The sequence below is a fragment of the Scardinius erythrophthalmus genome, assembly GCF_964197995.2.
Source record: "Scardinius erythrophthalmus genome assembly, chromosome: 5".
NCBI classification, from domain to species: Eukaryota; Metazoa; Chordata; class Actinopteri; order Cypriniformes; family Leuciscidae; genus Scardinius; species Scardinius erythrophthalmus.
In genome coordinates, this window is record NC_138225.1 from 45,149,246 (window position 1) to 45,171,730 (window position 22,485).

General features: G+C 37.0%; 4 protein-coding genes across 5 annotated transcripts; 2 read left to right on the forward strand and 2 right to left on the reverse strand.

Moving 5' to 3' along the window:
• Positions 1–2,194: 2,194 nt before the first annotated feature.
• On the reverse strand, positions 2,195–9,475 carry LOC308691191 (mitochondrial import receptor subunit TOM40B). The gene is made up of 10 exons (XM_081366195.1): positions 9,049–9,475; positions 8,609–8,806; positions 8,449–8,516; positions 8,243–8,335; positions 7,192–7,293; positions 6,999–7,104; positions 4,823–4,945; positions 4,579–4,655; positions 4,385–4,487; positions 2,195–3,499 (listed from the first exon to the last, which is right to left on the reverse strand). Exons 2-10 carry the CDS (start codon positions 8,751–8,753, stop codon positions 3,360–3,362), a joined length of 957 nt encoding a protein of 318 aa, XP_081222321.1. The 5' UTR covers positions 8,754–8,806; positions 9,049–9,475; the 3' UTR covers positions 2,195–3,359.
• Positions 9,228–12,783, forward strand: ufc1 (ubiquitin-fold modifier conjugating enzyme 1). Its single transcript, XM_081366197.1, has 6 exons — positions 9,228–9,779; positions 9,993–10,060; positions 10,145–10,208; positions 10,291–10,367; positions 10,476–10,566; positions 10,684–12,783. The coding sequence occupies exons 1-6, from the start codon at positions 9,657–9,659 to the stop codon at positions 10,762–10,764; spliced, it is 504 nt and encodes a 167-aa protein (XP_081222323.1). The 5' UTR covers positions 9,228–9,656; the 3' UTR covers positions 10,765–12,783.
• Positions 11,500–12,494, reverse strand: gig2p (grass carp reovirus (GCRV)-induced gene 2p; the record flags this gene model as incomplete). The annotated part of the gene is made up of 1 exon (XM_081366196.1): positions 11,500–12,494. The coding sequence occupies one exon, from the start codon at positions 12,492–12,494 to the stop codon at positions 11,847–11,849; it is 648 nt and encodes a 215-aa protein (XP_081222322.1). The 3' UTR covers positions 11,500–11,846.
• A 665-nt stretch (positions 12,784–13,448) lies between the features above and the next one.
• Positions 13,449–22,292, forward strand: fdxacb1 (ferredoxin-fold anticodon binding domain containing 1). 2 transcript variants are annotated; one of them, XM_081365086.1, is made up of 6 exons: positions 13,449–13,673; positions 14,561–14,864; positions 15,226–15,382; positions 15,546–15,749; positions 16,089–16,247; positions 20,372–22,292. In XM_081365086.1, exons 2-6 carry the CDS (start codon positions 14,690–14,692, stop codon positions 21,423–21,425), a joined length of 1,749 nt encoding a protein of 582 aa, XP_081221212.1. In that variant the 5' UTR covers positions 13,449–13,673; positions 14,561–14,689; the 3' UTR covers positions 21,426–22,292. The 2 variants fall into 2 exon arrangements, with proteins under 2 accessions (XP_081221212.1, XP_081221211.1); XM_081365085.1 differs by lacking the exon at positions 13,449–13,673 and having other exon boundaries at positions 14,014–14,864.
• Positions 22,293–22,485: the final 193 nt, after the last annotated feature.

Here is a 22,485-nt window from a genome sequence, read left to right on the forward strand (position 1 = left end):
CTACACACACACACACACACACACACACACACACACACACACACACACACACACACACACACACACACACACACACACACACACACACACACACACACACACACACACACACACACACACACACACACACACACACACACACACACACACACAATTATTTATGGGAGTGACGACGCATTCTACAACCGAATGAACTCCCGAAAATTCAAGTAGTAACAGCTGCATTTACAAATTTTAATGCAGTATGTGCACAGAACCAAACTAATCAACTATTTCTTTATAATGTATATAAACATGTATATCAGAGATGTGTCTATCTTCTCTGTGTGCACTGGAAAGAGGCAAAAGCCTTGACTCATTTGCACATTTTGACAAAGGTCTTTCCACACCAGCCTTGCGTCGAGGGTTTAAGAGATTGTGTTGCCAGAAATTTCTATGAAAAAAAGAGCAAATATTCACATAATAAATTAAGTCCAAATGCTGTATTTTGAAAATAAAACCAAAGTATCGCATTCGGCAACTGCCTTTATTAACTCTGTTTACATTATTAACACCATAAAGTGTCTCATTTTATGAGGCAAGCCCAAACAACAAGCCCAAAGACGCTTAGAAGTCGAGATGACAAGACTGCAAGAGAGCACACAGCAAAGCAGCCTTCTAAGCATAAACAAATCAGCGCCATTTTGTTTGTGGGGGTTTTGTTAAAATTGCCATTGCGAGACATAATGGTGCATTCAAGTCGTGTCGGAAAGATTGTGGTATTCACGAGTTGAACGCACAAGAACACCATCATTAATGCAAGTTATAAATACTGGGAAGCTTAGGATTTTCTTTAAACCCCGCTCTTTACGAGTTGGGGACGTGTCAGTGAGAAACGTGGCGTAATACAACGATATTAAGAGGTTTTTAGCAGTGACATTGTCAGGCTTTTGTATTTACAACAAAATAATCTAATTTCCTGCACAAAATATGATAGCATTGTAATATGACAATATAATGTGTAATGATAAAGTTTACAGTGCCTTCATAAATTAATTTTAAAAAAAGTTACAAAGCAAAATACACCTGTTTGCACATTTTTTGTTCTTCATTTTCTAGAAGTAGTGTTTCAAAACCTTGTGTAGTTAATTAAGAGAAGGTTAACCGCCATCTTAAACTCACCTGACATCGTAAACCCGACTTCTCAACTCGTAAATACGAACTTCCCAGGAGGACTTGAACGCACCATAACAAGCCTTTGGTACTTAATATTACTATGGTTAAAGGTGCTGTATGTAATTTTTTGACTGTACTAAAGCATAAAAATACCATAATATGTTTTCAGATATTTAGGAAACATGCTAAGTTAACATACTCGTTTCTCTGAAAAACAACGCTGAATGCCACAGCCAGTGTCTGCGTCTTGTTTTGGTCTGTGTGATTACGCCCACTGCCAATTTACCAAACAGTAATTTGACTCCACGGGTTGCCAGTTGGCAAAAAACGCATTGCAGCCATTGAAGCCAACAAACGAACTGGGACAGAGATCGCAGATTCTACCTGACCAAAAATGTCTCGGCATCCAACTAAAAATCTCTATGAACCGAGGCATATTAAAATGTGGATAAATCATCTCATCAGCTTACAGTGTATAAGTCTCCTTGCCTTCCACTGTCAATTGCGCTCGCTCCTGTTGCGTGTCCTCAATCTGGCAACCCGTGTGAGCATTGAGTCTGAGGAGGAGGGGGCGGGGCAAACAACTCTCTTCAATATTTTGAATTTGGACTGCAGTACCCATTTCAACCACTAGCTGTCAATATTACATACTGCACCTTTAAAAAAGCAAATACCAAACGGCTGCAAGATGCAAAAACTTTGCTATTGTTAAAGGTGCAGTAAGCGATTACTGAGAAACACTGTTTATCAAGAACAGAACAAACACACCCCTACCTAAAAAGATCACACCCGTATCTTGATAGCTTCACCCCCAAATTCACGAACACACTATGCAACACAGGCACCTCCCCCCTAATGAGTGTAAACTGATTGGCTAACAAGTGTGTTTTGGAGCTCGGTCCGATCCACTTTCAACAGCGTTTCTCAGAAATCGCTTACTGCACCTTTACCCCTGTCAATCATCGCAATTTTGAAAGAAAATGCATTTTCACACCAGTTATGATAACTAATGAAAGCTAAATAAGTGTATACACTCACAGACAATAATGTTCTGTTTATTATAAGCACAAGCTGCACTTGTCATCTGTCGTTTTAAATGCTCAAGCTCTTTAAAGTTAAGCAATTTTTTAACATGATTCTCAAATGTTTTTTATAGTTGATCAGCTGGAAAAATCATTCTGAAAGTGATTCCAATGATATCGCTTCTCTTTGTCATTTTTGTTATAGCAGTGGTGTGGAATATCACTATTCTCAAAGAATTATAAGAAATATTAAAACTTTATAGTTACAGTTATCGTCCTTCATGTGAACGGGCCTTACGTCATGTTAATTTAAGGGATATACTCCCGCATTTACATGCGGTTGACACTCCTGACACAATATGTACGTGGCCAATATGATGCAGGCCGGATTCACACCTGCATTCCTGTGAGCCGATAGCTCTTATGCTTCATATGAAAATGCACTACCACTCCACAGCTCTGACTCTAGTCAGATTTTAGTCAAATCAGAAAAAAAATCCTGTAATAACTCATGTATAATGCATCCTTGTGCAGTTCACATTGTCACTTTGTTTCCTTCCATTGTCATACTAGCTGTAGGGGAGTCCGTCCCCAAAGAAGAGACGTAAAAGTTAGTTTAAGAAGGAGAGTAAATGGTGTTTTATTTGAATGGAAGTCAATTGAGGGGATAACATGAAAAAATGTTGGACCTCTTTGCTAATTTTCAGTATGTTTGGCTTGACACATTTATATTAGAGTCTAAACTTTAACTGGAGTTCGCTACAAAAAATAGATCTAGAGATGTCACAGGAAATTTTGCGACACTCATTAACGTCACTGCATTTGCATGGTATTTGCCAACAGATGCTGAGGTTGCCACCTTGTTCTTAAATAAAGATAATCTGTGAACATACCTCAGTTATTTACCTCAGGTTACTTAGGGGCATACATAAGACCAAAACAGCTAAACCTTTGAAACAGGATGGAACAAACATAGAGGGATTTGTGTTCCTGGTCTTTTTTAGCCCTCATTCCTGCTGGCCATGAACGGCATGATTGTCCAGTATGGCAAACAGGGCTTTGGTTGGATTTCCTGTTCTGTCCGTAGTCTGTGGTGGACCAGTGTCTTCGGGCAGACGTGAAGGTGGTTTTCTGGGGTCCCCAAAGTCTTAAGCGGTGCCTATATTGAGTTAGGATTCGTATCTAACCAACACTGACCCCGAGACCGACCTGCAACTTGTCCGCTCTGTGGTTGACAAAGGCACCCATGATCAAGGTGGCAGGCAGAGGGTAGAGCCGCTTTTCCAGAACCCCACCAATGATACAGCGGCTGTCCAACATTCCTAAAAAAAAAACATCAAAATGATTAACAAAATTATGAGTTACATGTTAATCATAAGTTGAATCATTTTGCATTTTAAAAACTACTGACTCAACAATGGCTGCAAGTGTTATATTCTGCAATATATACATAGACTACCATTCAAAGTTTTTTTTCTAAAGAAATTAATACTTTTTTAATGATTGATTTTAATTTCAAATAAATGCTTCAAATAAATGCTATTCAAAGAATAGAAAATAAATGTATTATGGTTTCACAAAAATATTAAGCAGCAAAACAGTTTTTGATAATGTTTCTTGAGCACCAAATCAGCATATTAGAATGATTTCTGAAGAATCATGTGACACTGATACTGGAAATAATGATGCTAAAAAATCAGCTTTTTCATCACAGGAATAAATTACATTTTCAAATATATTCAAATAGAAACAGTTATTTTAAATTGCACAAATGTCTCTCAATTTTACAGTCTTTACTACATTTTTCTGCAGTGTGAGCTTTTTGTGTAATTCTCTGGACTTAAAGGATGGGAGATGACAGGGTTTCCAACTGAAAGCAAGTATTTTGTGTCTGTAGATTTTGAATAGGATTTTTACTTCCTGAACCCTACGGTTGCCATCTAGAATAAGGAGTATGAAAAGCAAAACACAAATTTGAGTAAGAGTCAATGTTTAAAACAGGTTTAAAAAGAGAAAGGGTTCACATTTTGTCAGAATTCAGACTGGACCGAAATTGGGTCTTTTAAGACCCAATTTCATAGCTTGGCTCAACTATGCTAAGATTCAATAAAACAGAGTGACAATTGATTTTTTTTTTTTTTTTTAAGCCAGTTACCACACGCTTTGATATTTATATATTGCACAGTCAATATATCTGCCATTCTTACCTCTGAAGACCATTTTAGCTTCAGGAAGTTCCATTTGATAACCAAAAGAGAAGGTTGTCTCCTGGGTCCTAGTACTTGCCTCAAACTCCACTCCCACCTGAATCTGCAGAGATGAATTAACAGTCTGCAGCTTTACGAAACTATTGATGTGTCTTGTCACTGAAACAATAACATATCCATCAACACCACCATACCTGTTTGTTGGCCCTGTGGTAGTAGCTAGCATGTGCACCTCCTTTACCAGCATTCAGAGTTGCAACCCAATTTGGCCCTAAGGCACAACATGATATGACATTTGAGCTTTAAGTACCTTTGATAAACAGAACATTCTACATACAAATTGGATGAGTTTCACTCAAGAAGTAACTGCTTAAGACTACTTACACTGGTGTATAACAAATGGATGACCATTGAACTAAAGCAGAAGACCAATCTAACCTGAGTACTGGCCTGCCAGGGTAAGTATGCCCCCTTCTTCTGCTCGACCTCGATGGTACACCAGTTCTCCCCCCAGTACCAGCTGCGGGGATACGCTTTGAAGAAAGTGTGCAACCATGATAACTGGCACAAAAAAGGCACAAACAGATAACAGCATTAACTAGAGTTTTAAATTTTTTAAAATGTGAACAGAGCTGCCAACTCACAAACATTTAGCGTGAGACTAATGCAATTGTTGTTATGCAGAAGGTCAGCTATCTTGGCGTTTTGCAATATCCTTGCAGCACCAAAGTAGAATTAATATTAGGCAATTATTTCACGACTTTAATTATATACACCTCAGAAATATACTGAGGTCTGGGCCTCGGGGGCCTCAATGGAGGGTATGGCCCTGGGTGTGACAGATCGCTGTGGTGGCCTCAGCATGTAAACCGATCATCTCTTCCTTTTTACAACTAGTTATAGCACGAAATAAAGATAAATGGACACCCGAAAATTTAATTGAGATTGTAATCGAGTCATGTAAACTTATGAAGACCCAAAGATTGAATCGAGATTGGAATTAAATCGTGTGAACACACAGAGATTGAATCCAGATTGGAATTGAATTGTGTGAGCACACGAAGACCTGAAGATTGAATCCAGATTGAAATCGAATCGTGTGAACACCCGAAGCCCTGAAGATTGAATCAAGATTGGAATCAAATCGTGTGAACTCACCAAGACCTGAAGATTGAATCAAGATTGGAATCAAATCGTGTGAACTCACCAAGACCTGAAGACTGAATCAAGACTGAAATCGAATCGTGTGAAGATACGAAGATTGAATCAAGATTGTAATCGAATTGTGTGAACATACAAAGACCCGAAGATTGAATCGAGATTGGAATTAAATCGTGTGAACACACGAAGACACGAGGATTGAATCCAGATTGGAATTGAATTGTGTGAGCACACGAAGACCAAAAGATTGAATCAAAATTGGAATAAAATTGTGTGAACATTCAAAGACCCGAAGTTTGAATCGAGATTGAAATCAAATCGTGTGAACGTACAAAGATCTGAAGATTGAATCGATAATAGAATCAAATCGTGTGAACACACAAATACCTGAAGACTGAATCGAGGTTCTAAGCTTGCTAAGGTTGCTAAGCTGTTCTGAGTTGTTTTAGTTAGTTGCTATGTGATTGTTAGGGTGTCTGAGGAGTTGTCAAAGTGTTGCTATTTAGCTGTTAAGGTGTTTTGAGTGCTTTAGTGTGGTGTTAAGGCCCCGATATACTTATATAGCGAAATCAAAGAACGAATTGATGTGACATTTTGAACAAAATCAGGCCAAATCAAGTCTATTTGGAGTTCCTTTGGGAGTTCGAAACAGCATTTCAAAGCGAACTTTATGGAAAAGTTTGCTATGGGTGGTAAACAACTTCGTACTACCATTGGTCCGTGGCAATTATGTAATAGGTAGCTGTCCGTCTTCTTACAGCGTATGTTTACATATTCAACTAAAAGCTGCTCTCAGTAGTGTGGGCGGTGTCAGATGTTTGCTAACAGCATATTGCTGCTCATGTATTTCAAACTTTGATTTACTCTTAAGCGAAGAACGAAAAATAACCGAACCAGTTTGACCTAAAATATTCACTTGAAGTACACCCTAAATGTTTAAGGTAATATTTCAATATTTTAACACATTCGCATGTTCACAGTTCTTTTATGTCGATTAATGGTCATATGGCATGCAGGTAAACAAACTAAATAATCACTTTTAGTAAGTGTTATTATTTCAGCAGGTTCTATTTTAAAATTATTTATTCATTTATTATAATCTTTTTTTTTAATGATTTTTTTCATTTTGATTAATTATTTGTTTTTCATCAACTCAAAAAACACCTGCAGTTCTCTCCGGAAACCAAACTTTTTTTTTTTTTTTACAGAAGCAGGGTGACTCTTATGGAGTTTAAAATGAATGCAGTGCTACTCAAAAATCTTTATAATAGATAATAAATAAAAAATAATAAATATTTTCTTTTAAACAATTCAGCGAAATGACGTACAAGGGTAACCACAGAAAAACCTGTTCTGCATGTTCTGTATTGTGTTGTTCTAACCAAATCACATTCCTGTGACATATATAAATCAGTCTGTCATCTGTTGTACTGAGGAACACACGCGATCATACCTGATTCCCTGAGAATGTCAGGGTTGGCCAAAGTAATCGCTGCTGTGAAGTCACTGCCTCTATACTCCGTCTCAAACTGCCATGTGACAAACTGTGCCTGTTGAGTCTATATAAAAGAATATGAAGTCAGTCCACATCACATTGTTAAAAAGTGTTTAATTAAACTAGAGCAATATTGCATACTGCTACTAACCTGAAATACTGCTTTAGCTCTTATTTTCTCACTCAGATGAAACAAAGAGTGTGCATTTAAGCTGCCAGAGGAGTCCATTTCCCCAATAAGTATAGGTGAGTCCTTTATACACAGAAGATCGTTGGATTGTAAATTCATCATAACTTATCCAATGCATATATACCCAACAAACTTCAGGCAATTAGTCCATTATTATTTAAACCTGTCCATTACTGCCCATTAAGATGCACTGCTTTTGAAACGTGTTCAAACAAACCTAGTAACTTGTACTGCAGGTTTTTTATTTATTCAATCATTGCATGAGTCATAAGCTAAAAATAACTTACTTTTAATGTTAAATAAGTTACCTAAATCAAAGCCTACTCTACAATTTGGTAAGAAAAGGCATTCAAGTTATCCAACAATGTCAAAGTCAGCATCAGTCCATATTCATGTCTTTATGACGTAAAGAATGTTCCCAGAACAAGCCATTCCTATCAAGTAATCTTTGGCAGAATATTGACATACTTTTAAAAGGTATGCGTCTCTTGTTTTTAACCGCAAAAATGCCTTCTGTGTGAAGGGCCATTGATTAATGAGCATAAGAAACTTACCGACCCCAAAATTTTGAATGGTATATAATGTATATTCTTGTTTGTGTGTGAGTGTAAGCACCTTTAGAAGCGCTATATAAAAATGAAGTGTCTTATTGTTATTGTCTTTATTACTATACTCCTAATTCAACAAAAATCACAAGTCCAATTTTTCCTGCTGAAAAGTGCTGAATTCCTCAGTGTCTAATACAGTATGTGACAGCATAGTTGCTTAACTAATATATACAACCTTGTAATGTAATTTGCAGGATAACCCAATCAAACTGTCTTGCAGAATAATAATAATACAACAAATATCGACACCCCTGTCCAAACATACTTTACCTCTTGCCAAGGATTTTTGATAAGGATGTTGTTAAATCCCCTAACCTCAGCTGTAATGCTACAGAAAACCACTTGAACAGGAACAGATGCAAGAAAAAAGAACTGAACATGATCCAGATCTGTCAGATTCTTACCGTTTCTTTGCTGTCAGTGTCTGACTGTAGGTGCTCTGCGTGGAAGCGATAACTGGACGGAGCAACAGCACTGAGGTGAAACGTGTGACTGACCTGAGGGGAGAAGAAACACAAATATTTAGTGCTAAATTGTGCTGAAAATGTTCATTAAAATGAGTGAAACTGTCCTGAATAGTGTCATAATTGAACCACATGTATGAACAAACCTTGAAAAAACTGCTTAGGGTCTTATTTATCACCAGTTTTACACCTTCAATCTGCTGTGGAAATACATCTAGAAGCACAAGCAATTAAAATGACTTCTAATAGACCAAGTTTTGCTTAAAATGTATGTATTTTAATTTAATTTAAAAAAGAGTATCAGACCTTTACAGTTGCGGTGCAGACCATCAAAGCTTCCCGGGTTGGGCAGCCGTCCATCTCTCCTATCCCACCGTGACAAGGGTCTATCTTGGGAAAATGGGAAGTTTTGGCGCCCTGGCCGGTTTGACAAGGCCAGCACACTGCCCATGGGAACCCAGAGCCAAATGAGAGGACCACACACTTTCAACCTGATCTTCTGAACTGTGAGAGACAAAATTATAATAATAATAATTAATATTTAATAATACAAAACATTGGATCATGCATTCTTCATTCTTCATTTACTAAGAAATTAGCCACATTTCACAAAAAGGATATAAGAAAAGATAATGGGGGGAAGTAAATCATTTTCAATTCTGCAAGTGCTCAAATCAACATGATAATAACGAATGACCTGCACATTTGAGCTCGTCAATAATCATGCATTTTCTGGCATTACTTACGCTGAATAAATGTGGGTTGTGCCGTTACAGTATGCAAAAATGATATCCTGAAATCATACTGAAATATAGCTTTTACAAGCAGTGACCGCTGGAAGAGAGTAAGGTGAAAGGATGCTGAGGGATGTAGAGACAACTCAACTACAGACTCTAGCGGCGGAACCAGCTGATCAGTGCAGTCATTTAAAGAGGAGCAGCTATGAAACACCTCCGTGCAGAAACATGCTGCTGTTCACTCTGCACGCCGCTCAAAACAAGACATTTGAAGAATTAATGAAGCGTAATGCAACGCTGTATTACTAGCATACTATCTTGTTGTGATATAATACAATGTATGCTCTTATAATAATAAACTTCACTTTAAATAACAGATTCTGACGTCACGGGGCACGTACATTGGGTTCTCCTGCGTGGTATGACTCATTTCTGCGACTCGGTTCCTTTGAATAGTTCATTTCAATGAATAGATTCAGTCGTTCTTTGACTTCATCACGTGGTCCCTGGCGTGCCATGTTCCAATAAAGCCATCTGTAAGCGAGTAGTGAGATACACCGAAAAGATCCGACTCAAAAGAACGATTCGTTTACGAATCGGACATCGCAACTGTCAACATGGCAGATGAAGCCACTAGAAAGGCAGTTTCTGATATACCGCTTTTAAAAACAAATTCAGGACCAAGAGACAAAGAACTATGGGTTCAGAGACTTCGAGAAGAATATTTAGCTCTCATAAAGGTGAGTTATTGTATTGTAGCAAAAGCATATTAGGGAGCTACGATACTAGCTGTATGAACGAAAAACCATACGTGTCATTACGCTAAAAGTGTTCAGTCTTATTGACTTATACAGTTCATTGTCATTTATGATTAACAGTTTGCGTACAAACCTTATATAAAGGTCATGTTACAAAATATGTGCGCTTCATATAATAATTGCGTTGCCTTTCAGTATGTTGAAAATAACAAAGCAGCTGACAATGATTGGTTCCGTTTAGAGTCCAACAAAGAGGGCACAAGGTCAGTTTTATTACCATTTCACTAGTATCTACCTTTTAGGAAGTATTATATTTTTATTAACATCTTGCTACCTTTTCTGTGTAGGTGGTTTGGAAAATGCTGGTATATTCACGAGCTTCTAAAATATGAATTTGACATGGAGTTTGATGTAAGACATTTTGGACTCACTTACTGTACATTTAACTTAATTTCCTGAAAGATAATGTATTTAACTTAAACCCGATTTCCAGATTCCAGTTACATATCCTGCCACAGCTCCTGAAGTGGCCATTCCTGAGTTAGATGGGAAGACAGCGAAGATGTACAGGTTCGCTTCATGTGTTTATAGTTTTTCAATTTCATCACAATTATGTAATATTGTGTTAAAATGTACCTTTATTGTGAAATGATCTTTCAAAACCATCTTTTGTCACAGAGGTGGAAAAATCTGCCTAACAGACCACTTCAAGCCACTGTGGGCAAGAAATGTCCCAAAGTTTGGTCTGGCTCATCTAATGGCTTTGGGAGTAAGTAAGGTTACATGTCTAAAATGATATGTATTATGCCATTCATTTCCTAAACTAATGTGTTGCTTTGAAGTTATTGCGTCTCATATTAATAACTAATCTCTGTTCTTTCCAAAGCTTGGACCATGGCTTGCTGTTGAGATTCCAGACCTCATTGCAAAAGGCATAATTGAACATAAAGAACAGCAAAACAGCTGAATGTATCTGTAGCATACCTTGCATTTCATGTCTTAATGATGCAAACACAAATGAGGTTTTAACACGTTTTTTTTTCTTTTTCTTTTTTTTTCAAAATCATGGCTACCTACCACCCCGTGGTTTCAGATTTTTGTTTGCAACCTCATAGCAACTGTGTATGTCACATTCACATTTGTACATCTGTTTTTTTTTTTTTTTTTTTTTTACCATTCAGGTTTATAATGCCTGTTCAATGGAATGTGTATGTATTCATCAGTAAAGCCTGGTATGTAAATAAATGTGTGGGACCATTTTAAACTGTGGTCTTTAAACCTCTATAGGATTTAAAATGTTAAACTTTTAATTTAAGTTTTATAGCTTACAAAATCATAGTATGCCAAATTATTCACTTTCTCATCTGGAAGTTTTTCTGTTTCCAGCTTTCTAAATAAGAAAAAAAGTTGTGTAGTAGGTTACTGTTCATCCTATAAGTTTCTAGGTATTTAGTAATCCGACGTGTCTTAGATGACAAGGTACAGTGACAGTAAGGAGGTTCCCTGTTCCTTCAGGGTGTAATGGTGAATAAAGCAAGATTTAATGATTTCTATAATCTCATCAAATAAAAGAACAAATATTCTAAAGATATCATTGAGGCCCATGAAATATGACTATAACAAACATTCCTACAGGTTTTGCAATTGAAATCCTCATTACTTTTGCATGTGTAATAAGAACAGGAATAGCTCTGATCATCTATTGTCAAACATTTAATATACTATTCTGATTGCACAAAATGGATGCATTTTTTGTATACATTTTTAACAAGGGAAAATAAATGTTCATTTAGTCATAGGCAGTCAATATATGTATATATACTTTCATTTTTGTTTATAACATCAAATATGGTCCACATAACAGCAGAAAAAAGTGATTGTCAGAGGATTTATGTCAAAGATCATTGCGTGTCCCTGAGAACTATGAGGAAAGTCAAATCTTATGTACACAGATAAAGTGGAGTTAATCTGTAAACATGAATTGACATATGTCAACAAACCAGCCTAAAACAAGCCTCAGGATGAATCATCCTCCATGATCAGTTCTGATTAATAGCGATCACACTTGTGTTTGATCATGAGAGCGCAGATAGTCTCTCCACATCCCCAGCATATCTGTACAGCATGAGCAGGACCTGCTTTTAACTTGCACACTGTACAAGTACCTGAGGTGTTTGAATTTATTGGAGCCTTTTGGTTTTGAGCAATGAGCTGTTTGAGTTCAGTTGAGATGGTCATGTTGGGTGCAAGAGCAATATCTGTGACCTCGATACGCGCTGGGTCAAAGACACAGTCCTCTTCTAGACCACTAGGCACAGCTTTCATGCCACAGTTAGGAGGTACCCAGGCAGTGTCATAGCCATGACTATTCCAGGTCTTCTGCATGGGATGGTTGTCCTTATCAATTTTTTTGATTTTTCCACAGTCGACTCTTAATTTAAGCACTATTCTGTCAGTAGGTTGTGATCTCAGAGGATAGCGCTCTGCTTTCTTCTGGTCACGGCTCACATAAACTCCAGGTCCTAGCATTCCATCTGCTGATTGCTTGAACCCACTTCTTATGATCTGACGAGCTTGTTGCACAGAGGTGCCGTGATACATCGTATAGTGTCTGCCTGATTTGGCTTCCTGGTTTGCCTGAAGATGACGATCTTCATCATAGAACGCCTCCCAGCCAAAGAATTGGATGGATGACATTTTTATTTTATTTATTTCTCCTGTGGATTAAACGGAATAATAATAATAATAAATTGCTTGTCAGTTTGACACTACCAGTAAAATGTCTGGACACATCTGCTCAGTCTTTATTACTATTTTCTATAATTTAGAATACTTATAAAGTCAACAAAACTATAAAATAACAAATACAAGTAAGGAAATGTATGTTAGTTAGAAATGTTAAACAAATCAATGTTTCAATATTATAGCTTATTCAAAGTAACCACCTTGTGCCTTGCTTATATAATAAATGGAATTTGACTTTTGTAAAGAAATGATTTGTACGTTTATAAGAAAAAAACATACAATAATGCCAAACATCACAGACATATTCAGAATGAAACATAAATTCAGTTTGTCCAAATCCAAATATTTCACTCCTAATGTAGCCTACAGTCAGTTCTTTAGGCGACTTTAGTGTCTGCTTTAAAGTTTGTGTTATGTGTAAACATTTAAAATAGGCCTATGTAAGCAGTTCCGCCATATAGTTCGTGTAAAACATTAGCCTACATTTTATTTTCTCGACATATTCATTGATCAAGATATAGCCCTATGTTATTCTAAAAGGAAACAAACCTACCTTAAAATACTAAGCGCAAGTGAACAACAAATTACAGTAAACTCCAAATCTGAACTTTCTTATTTGGTTATACCCGGGACAGGACGCTTTCACTTTCAATTCTTCTTGAACACGTCTTCCTGTTTTGCTGGGGGACAGGGGGAGTAAAAATCCCTTAAAATATAAAATAATTAAAGATTAAAATGGTGTTTCACTTGCTCATCAGGGGAAGTCAAACAATGTGGTTACCACCATGCATTTGTTTAATACTTGAAAGTGCTCACAATTTTTAAGCTAAATTAATGTGATACGTAAATCAAATAGTGTAGACCCGCCTTCTTTTTATAAAAAGTATTTCATTGACCAAAAGCGCTCTTACGCATAAACGGAGAAACGTGGGGGCCAGCGATGTTGCCGTGTCCGCTTATTATAAGCGACTTTTTTTCTCAAAGTTTGTCAAATAGTAGTTAGTGGAAACAACTCTACATAATGTCATTAATCACCATAGTAAATTTTTTCCCCTTTTTTTTCTTTCGTCACGTGTTTCTGCATTTCCCAAGTTCCCAACTCTCTTCTAACTCCGCTTTAATTAAAAAAAGGTAGGCTACGTATGCACGATTTAAATGACCAATATTTATAGGATAAACATGTGAAAACTATATTATTACAAATAATTTTGAATTCAGGTTTATTGGGATACTTTTACCATTTCCATTGAGATGACTGGGGAAAAGTGTCCCAATCAACCTCAATTCTTCGACGACGTGTCGTGGCCTCTACAAAATAAAACTATTATTTAAATTGAACTCAATATTTTGATCGTGTCCACGTATTTGGTAAGAGGTGAATAAATCAGATATTATTTGCGATGTTTGAAATCGCCTTCAATTCGATTTCAATTTCGATGCTTATTTTGGTACTGCAGCCGCTTATTTTTCTGGTAAGATCTGGCAACACAGACCGCGTGCTAACGGGAAACTGGAACGTGGACGGTGCATGAATATTTTGTTTATAAAATATTAGATCTAATTTGAAATGTACTCAAGGCTGGCGGTAGAAATCATCTCGTCATAATATTTTTTATTACATTGTTTTCTTTTTTTTTTCTGTTTACTCTCTCAGTCTCAGGACACATAAAATAGTAATTTATTTTACTACATTCGAAGTGGCCATCGATCTCGCAGCGTATCATAGTAACCGGTGTTCTTGTTTACGGTGGCAGAAGCACGGGTTGTTTTCCACTATGCGACATTCCACGGGGAACGAAACTTCGCTGCTGCTGCACGCTAGCTTATGACATTGCGCCTCTATCTTTCTTAGTAAACGTTCCTAAAACCACCTCTGGTCTTCAGGTGTTGCGTTAGCTCCCAAACAACGTCATTAAAAGCTTTGGTATTTTAATTAGATTTCAAGCTGTATCGCGAGAGATGCCAGAGCGTCATGGTGACATGCAGTCTAATGTTAATGCTGCATTGTGTCCTGCCAGGCTCCCAACGCTCAGTTCAAGCTCGACAGTCAACGGGACGCAGTGACGCCTGCTCAAAATGTATCGAAAAGTTTGGTTCTCCTACTAATGTGACAGCTTGCTGAATTGTCTACTTGGCATTTTCTGGAAATGTCCAAGACACGCGAAGTGCTACTTGTTGGGGAAGGCAACTTCTCTTTCTCAGCAGCTTTGAGCGAGAAGGCAGGCGATGAGGTCGGCGTGACCGCCACTTGCTTTCAAAGCGAGGATCAAACATTTAAACATGAGGGAGCCGTGTTGAACATACAGCGACTCCGTGAGAGAGGTCGGTTATGTGGTTCTTCATCCTGATAATGTTGTCAAGATTGTCTTGTGTAACGTTACATACTCTTGCAGTGCTTTCTTGCGTCTTTGTTGTCCCGTCTGCATGATTTCTGAAATATATTTGTTACATTTCAGTAAACCCAGAGTTTACAATCTGCTACTGTAAACATTTAAGTATACCTATTCTTCCCAGATAAGTATCTTATCCCTGAATTTGCATGCCTGCAGACAAGTCCATAAATTTATACAGCCGGTTGCTATGAAACGACTGAGGAGGGTTTAAAAAGCCTCCTTGAATTCTGTATGATAATTCTGCAGAGGACATAATTCAGTATAATCTTTTACGACAATTCCCATTGCAGGAAATGTTGTTCTGTTTGAAGTGGACTGCACATGTCTAAAGGAGCACGAAGCCATCCAGCATCATCTTTTTGACTGTGTTATTTTCAATTTCCCTCACTGTGGGCGTAAAAGTGGCGTAAAGAAGAACCGCATCCTGTTGGTGAAATTTTTCCAAAGGTAAGTGTGACACACTTGTGGCTACAACTAAGATCTTTATTAGGGTGTTACGTAAGCTTGACTTCCAGCGTTATATAATGTTAATGCTAAGGGGATCAAGAGTTTCGAGGTCTTCATATTTCATGTATAATGGATGGATGTTTTGTATGTTTTCTTTTTCTAGTGCCGTTGCAGTCCTGAAGGACAATGGGGAAGTACATGTCACCTTGTGCAATGGGCAAGGCGGCACTCCGTGTGACAGTCCAATGAGAGAATGGCACAATAGTTGGCAGGTGGTTGCCATGGCAGCAGAAGCAGGGCTAATTCTCAGTGAAATCCGTCCCTTTGACTGTGAAACGTATCAAGGTTACAGATGTACTGGTTACAGGTAAATAGCTTTGCACTTGGACAAGTGGACATAGTCCACTAAAATGTGATTTGACATGGTGTAGTCAAGTCACCTTTATTTATATAGCGCTTTATACAATACTGATGCAGTTTTACAGTGATAACAGGAAAATTATGCATTTCGGCTGTTGTTGGATTCAGTTCTGTTGAAAAGATCATTAATTATTAAATTAGTTCATTTCATATATAAAGCAGTTCTGCAAAAAATTGTCATCGTCCGGTTCAGTTCAGTTCTAGAATAAAGACCTTTTAATGTTCCTGTTACAATTATGTAATGGCATTCAGTTTTAAATTTAATAAATGAAATTATTTTGCTAAGGAGTCAAGACAAAGGTTTTCATGTAGAGGGAGGTCTGACCCACATCTTCACTCGGAGTCTCCCGCACACCATGCCCGAGAAACTGAAAATGGAGAAACGCATTGGGAAGGAGACCGTTTGTTTTGAGCTTCCGGCAGAGTTGAGTAATCATATGAACAGGTGAGTGGTAACTTGTTGCTTATTGAGTAATAGCGAAACTAAGTGTACGTTTAAACAGAACATTTTTCCATTGCGTTTTTCGTGTGCAGACGATAATGTGACGTCACCGTTTTCACAAATTCACGTTTTTGTAGTTAACACAGAGACTATAACGGTATCGCATTCAACAACTTGCAGTTTGAAACCTGTTTTCAAAAGTTTGCGTTTTCAGGCCCCAAAACACCATTGTCCTATAAATGAACGCCCAAAACGCATACATTTTTAACGTTTTTAGTTACAGAGAAGTCACATTCCTTTTAATAATCTGTAACATTCAGTTACTTATTTTCAGAAGTGACTTATATAATGTTATTAAAGTTGAACTAAGTAACTTTTTTTACCTTAACTGAACAGCTTCGGAGTCATTGGAATGGTTATTTTACTTATTTCGGGTTGAATGGTGGTCGTTTCGCACCCCCCTGGTGCCCGTGAGCGGAAAATACGCACTTGCAACTTTGAGCCGGCGGGTCGCCGGCCGCAGCGTCAGGAAGTCTCGCGTGATATCAGGTCTCGCGATGTAAACAATTGCTTTACGGCCAAAAGAAATCTGCTAAAATGCTGTCATTATTGCGCTCCCTCACGCTGTCCAAACCCGAATGAAGAAGACGTTTTAAAGAATGTCCCATCTGCTTTGATGTCGTTGATCTATAGCCTCTGGTGTCTGAGAATTACCAACGAGTTTTTACAACAGTATTGTCAAATATCTATTCCGAAGCTGTGGGGGGAGCTCTAGAGAGAAACCTGCGAGCAAAAAGCGAGAATACAGCGAAGAAATCCCGAAGCTACTGAGTGCTGCTTTAAAGGGATAGTTCGGCCAAAAATGATATTAAACCCATGATTTACTCACCCTCAAGCCATTCGAGATGCATATGTCAATAATTTTTCAGACGAACACATTTTCAGTTATTTTAGAAAATGCCTTAGGTCTTTCAGTGGTTATATGTCAAGTTATGGGGTCCACTCCTTCAAGTCCCAAAAATGTGCATGCATCCTTCACAAAAGTAATCCATCTATATTATTACATCCATATATTTTTACGACAAAACCGCACGGATTACCCTCAGAAGACATTCATTTATCCCCCTGGAGCCGGATGGATTACTTTTGTGAAGGATGCATGCACATTTTTGAGTGTATAACTCACTATTGAAGCAATTTTCCATCATTTATTATGCAATGCTTTCCCGTCATTGACACAATTTTCCAGCAATCCGTGTTTTCACTTATATGGTAGGGGGAGCTATTCCATCTTCTGAAAGAATACAGAATCTCTGGATCAAAGCACTGGCGAAGAAGCAGAAACAAGCGATAGAAGCATTGCTTATGCACATGCCTATGGAAATAACGTGATCATCAAACATTGAACTTTATACAGTAGTCAACATTTGAAGTGGATCAAAACCTTTCATCAAAGTTATACATGGATTTGAACAATACCCGTTCTTGTCTTAGGACAACTTTGATCAACTTTTTTGATCCACTTTTTTAATGAAATTTACCCAAATTCAAGTTTTGATAAAAAAAGGAATGCATTTAAGTTGTTGTTGTTTAAAAGCAGAGGCTCTGTTCTTTCTTCTGATATATTACGTTCAGATATTCATACAACAAAATATTCTGACGGCCATGAAATCTTTGTGTAAATAAAAAAATGCTGACGGTGGCTGGCAACTTTAACTCGTTAAAAATATTTAACGCAATTAACACAGCATCTGTTTTTTCTATCATCGTTTGGCTGCGCTACAGTGTATGACCATGGTATAATTTATTCAAGTGCTGTTAAACCATTCAAGCGCGATGAGATGCAAAAATAAGAAATTAAATTAAATCTGTACTGGCGCGCAATCTGTGAATCTCCTCTCTGTGTGACAGACAAAGAGGACTCATGCTCATAGAAATCCGTTTCAGACAGCGCACGGCCGCTTTGAGTTCTCTTTCATCCTTGAACGGACAAAAACGCATAAAAGTATGCCAAAATGTCTGCTTTGTCAAATCCTCGTAAACAAAGTCTTAAATGAGTTAAATGAAGTCTTAAATGTACGTAAAGAGTTGTGAGGACATCGAATGTATGTCGGATCCACGTCATGTGGGGCAAATCTTAAAGTGACAGCAGCCTAATAAACCTGCTGCTGTGATGTCTGTCATTAATGCTAATCAAAGACCAAAAGAAAAAGAGAAAATCACTCACTGCTCTTGACTGAACTTTTGTAGCTTTAATAAGGATTAATCTGTTTAATTTATAATTTATGCAGTGAAGATTGATAACTTTACTCAATTTCTCTATATTTGCAACCCTTTAGATCAACCCTTTACTCTCTTTATGTTGTTTTTACATTAATTATAGAATAATTAATAACTACAGCGAACTTCTGCGAATAATTACAGAAAAATGTGTGGTTTATTCGTAAATTTGTCACATGGACTACAGAAATACCATACCAACACCATTGGTTCTCACATGTCTCATGACCAGATGTCAAGAGCATCATATAAGCTTTACAGCAGAGGGGAAGATTATTAGTGAATAATGACTTGCATTTTGGTCTGTTCCTCACACAGCCATCATGGCCTCAAATGACTTGTAATATAGCAGACAAGTCATATGAACCACTTTTATGTTGCTTTATGCGAGGGATGTATGAAATAGCTGTACCATGTTGTCCGATATTAAATATTTTTATTTATTTATCGGTCTTTATATCGAATATTTAATTGCGCATGTTCATTTATCATATTTTCATATTTTGATTGCCTTTCCCATCATTTACAGGCAGTGTTGAGTGTAACTTATTTCTAAGTAATTAATTACTGTAATTACTTTTTCATAGAAAAAGTAAAGTATGGGATTAATTTTTATTTTTCTGTAATTTAATTAGTTACTTCTGATTTAATTTGCATAAACTTTTATATAGATTATGGAACAATTCTATATACAACAATAGTGGAATTAACATAAATGTTTACATCTAATGTTAAAATGTATGTTTTTAACGTAACCTTCTCCCTTTAAATACTTTATTCAGTTCAAGAATTTATGCAACTGAATATTATTTATTTGTAAGAATTAAAAGAGCAGTGTCATGTCTATCATTGCATTGTTCAACTGGTCGAGGTTGATATGGGATTTAGAAAGTAATTAGCAATAAGTATTGTAATACTTTTTAGAGAGAGTAATCTAATTACACTGTTGAAGATGTGATTAGTAGCTAGTAATTAATTACTTTTTAGAGTAGCTTACCCAACAATGCAGGTTACAGGTCATAGTTAATCTTTAAAATGTATACTATACATTAATACAGTTTTAATTTAGAGTTTATAAATGTAATCTTTAGCAAATATAAAAAAAAATTCATACCGTACATTACAATGTTGTGATGCTTAAATTGACTAAATTCACTTTTTTATGGAATATTGCAGTATTTATTATAAATGATTTATATGTGCACATCATTTTTTTTTATCTCGTGTCTTCGTAATCTTTAATCAAAAATTTTATATTTCAATAACAATAGCAAACGACAACAATCCAATCATTTGGGCAAAATCAAGTCCTTGCTTAGATTTTTTTCTTATCATAATAGGGAAGAATAGACTATCGCAACTCCCGTTTCATGGCAACTTTAATCTTTAAAATAATTGTTTTTACATTTTAGGGATTTATTTTATGTAGACAAAATAGGATTAATATTTGTAAAAAAAAAAAATTGCCATTTGATGGTTATCAATAACATGATAACATAAGTGGCCTGGATACTTTTTTACAGAAGTCATACAGGTTTGGAACAGCATGAGTGTGAGAAAATAATGACAGAATTTCCTGTTTTGCATGAACTATTCCTTTAATGTAATGAGCATTCAAAAACTAGAGATGACAGCGTGATCATGGCATTTATCATTTATATGCAAACTCATCTGTAAATGGTGACATTGTCAAGCTAAGATCATAAATTATACTCTGTTATCAGTCTTACACTATATTATACAAAAGAGATGGGCTGTTCACTTTAAAAACAATAATTGCAATATGCTTATGCCTTACGAATTTAAGTGTTTTCATTAATTTACTTGATTCTTGTGTCTCCTGTCAGGAATTTCCTTGGTCAGCAATCCCATCATCCAGTGAAAACTGTCCAGGAACAGTTACTTCGAGAGCTAAAGTCAGTCTGGCCTGTTTGCAGTATAAATGAGGACTTTCCAGAACTGGTAAGCTGCCTACCAGAAACACCTGAGGCTTGTGACTCCACTCTGACCCAGTCAGAGGTCTACTGGATTAAACCTACTGACACCTATATATTTGACCAAAGCGAAAATGAGCAAAAGGACTGTGAGTCTATGGATGACCAACAAAGCTTTACTGGCAGCTATGCACTTCGACCGTCTCTGTTGCTGCATGTCCAAGAGATCACCCAGAACGAGGACTTCAGCCCTGGTACTCTTCATGCGGTCAGTGGCCTGGTCTTTCAGAGAGTGCCCATCTCCCTGAGCCGTTCTCCTGCATTCCACCAGCTTCTATTGGTGGGAATGTTCCCTACAGAATCCAATCCTCTCCAGTGCTTCCAAGATTGTTTGGAGTCGCTTCTCACTTCTTACAGCGTCTCCTTTGAAGAGGCGCAAATAGGCCTAGAGCAGCAAGTGTGGATGAATTCAAAGATGCTCCCCAAGTTTGGGCGGATCGCATCACTACCCTCTTTGTCTTCAGCCCTCGATGCCGGTTTACAGTTAATTGGCGTCTCAATAAACTTGGATCATTTAGCCACTGTGATTTTCGGCATTTCTGACTGGCGCTTGCTTTGGAGTGCCGATCCTCGCTTTCTTAAGCATTTCGAGGCCAATCCACTTGGACCTTTCAGTCCTTTCTCCCTTTACCCACCAAGCTACTCGCATGATGTCAGTTTCTGGATGGACCCAGAAATCTATGAGGAACTGGACTTCCATGCAGTCGTGCGAGAGGCTTCTTGCGGTTCTGTTAAAAACGTGGCGTTAGTAGATCGCTTCAGACACCCACACATGGGTCATGCTAGCCTCTGCTATAGGCTGACGTATCAGTCGTCAGATCGCGCCCTCTCACACAGCCAGGTCTTGGGACTACAGAATCAGCTACGGAGACTGTTACCCCTGCGCCTGCAGGTCACGCTGAGGTGAAGAGGTTTAAATGGATGTATAATCTCAGATTTTAATTTTTAAAGATGAAATTTAGCTTCTTAGATGGGAAGAATGAGTCTTTATTTTGACTGACTTTTCAAATACACAAAAGTGAGTGGTTAAAAAAAAAGTTTGTAATTAAAATGGGGTATTATTTCCATTTATTTAAAACTGACATATCAAACTATTTGAGCTAAAGGGATTCTTTTGTTGCTGTCTTTGAAATCCTATCATGTTTAAATATTTCTTATGCTAATAAATCAAAGTTTTACATTATTCATATTGATATCCAAGAAATGTTTACAAATTTCAGTGGTACTGTTAATTTTCCTTGTTGTTTAATATTAATTATTTTAGCATGTTGTTTAGGGATCTCGTTTAATTAGGAAACTTGGAGACATAATTATTAATGCACAACTGCAAATCATTTAATCGGATGCATTTTTAAAAAAATGTTCTTAAATATTTTTCTAGGTTCTTTGTAGGGCACGTGTATGTTTACAATATATCTGCAGCTGCATTTGATACTGTGATATTTATGGAATGTCTATGTTTATGATCATTTGTGACTAAATTGTATTGTTGCTTATAAGTGTGTCATTTCTATTCTTCTGGCAGTAGCGTCAACTAAACAAGATCTCAAAAATAATGGCTTGTTGTCAGATTACTCAAACTAACCCGCTTGGTCAAACAGTGTTGGACTGGTTGGGATGCTTAAACTGCTCCTTAAGCGAAAAGAGGTAAATGTTTTGCTCCGGGTCTTTTCTGAACCATATTGATATATGATATAAATACCGTTTGCAAAATGTGTATAATCTTAGACTCCTATATTATGGCACATATCTAAAAATAAACACACACCAGAGTAATATTTTGTTGCAAACATTTCTAAATGGTCTACCATATGGTCTATCATTGAAGAATATTTATGAAAAAATTAAAGTGTAGCAGTTTTTTTAATTATTTCATATATCATGACACAAGTACCAAACTATCATGAAAATATGCTCCTGTCCGAGAATACTGAGGGCTCATTAGTGTAAAATCTTTACACTAACAA

Excerpts from the sequence above, each read along its gene's own strand:
- LOC308691191 (XM_081366195.1), bottom strand. The coding sequence starts at position 8,753 with ATGGGCAGTGTGCTGGCCTTGTCAAACCGGCCAGGGCGCCAAAACTTC. Across the intron at positions 7,105-7,191 it reads GAGCTAAAGCAGTATTTCAG|ACTCAACAGGCACAGTTTGT; the intron begins GTTAGTAGCAGT and ends TCTTTTATATAG. Across the intron at positions 4,946-6,998 it reads TGACATTCTCAGGGAATCAG|TTATCATGGTTGCACACTTT; the intron begins GTATGATCGCGT and ends TTTTTGTGCCAG.
- ufc1 (XM_081366197.1), top strand. The coding sequence starts at position 9,657 with ATGGCAGATGAAGCCACTAGAAAGGCAGTTTCTGATATACCGCTTTTA. Across the intron at positions 10,061-10,144 it reads TCCAACAAAGAGGGCACAAG|GTGGTTTGGAAAATGCTGGT; the intron begins GTCAGTTTTATT and ends TTTTCTGTGTAG. Across the intron at positions 10,368-10,475 it reads AAGACAGCGAAGATGTACAG|AGGTGGAAAAATCTGCCTAA; the intron begins GTTCGCTTCATG and ends CTTTTGTCACAG.
- fdxacb1 (XM_081365086.1), top strand. The coding sequence starts at position 14,690 with ATGTCCAAGACACGCGAAGTGCTACTTGTTGGGGAAGGCAACTTCTCT. Across the intron at positions 14,865-15,225 it reads ACAGCGACTCCGTGAGAGAG|GAAATGTTGTTCTGTTTGAA; the intron begins GTCGGTTATGTG and ends TTCCCATTGCAG. Across the intron at positions 16,248-20,371 it reads TTGAGTAATCATATGAACAG|GAATTTCCTTGGTCAGCAAT; the intron begins GTGAGTGGTAAC and ends GTCTCCTGTCAG.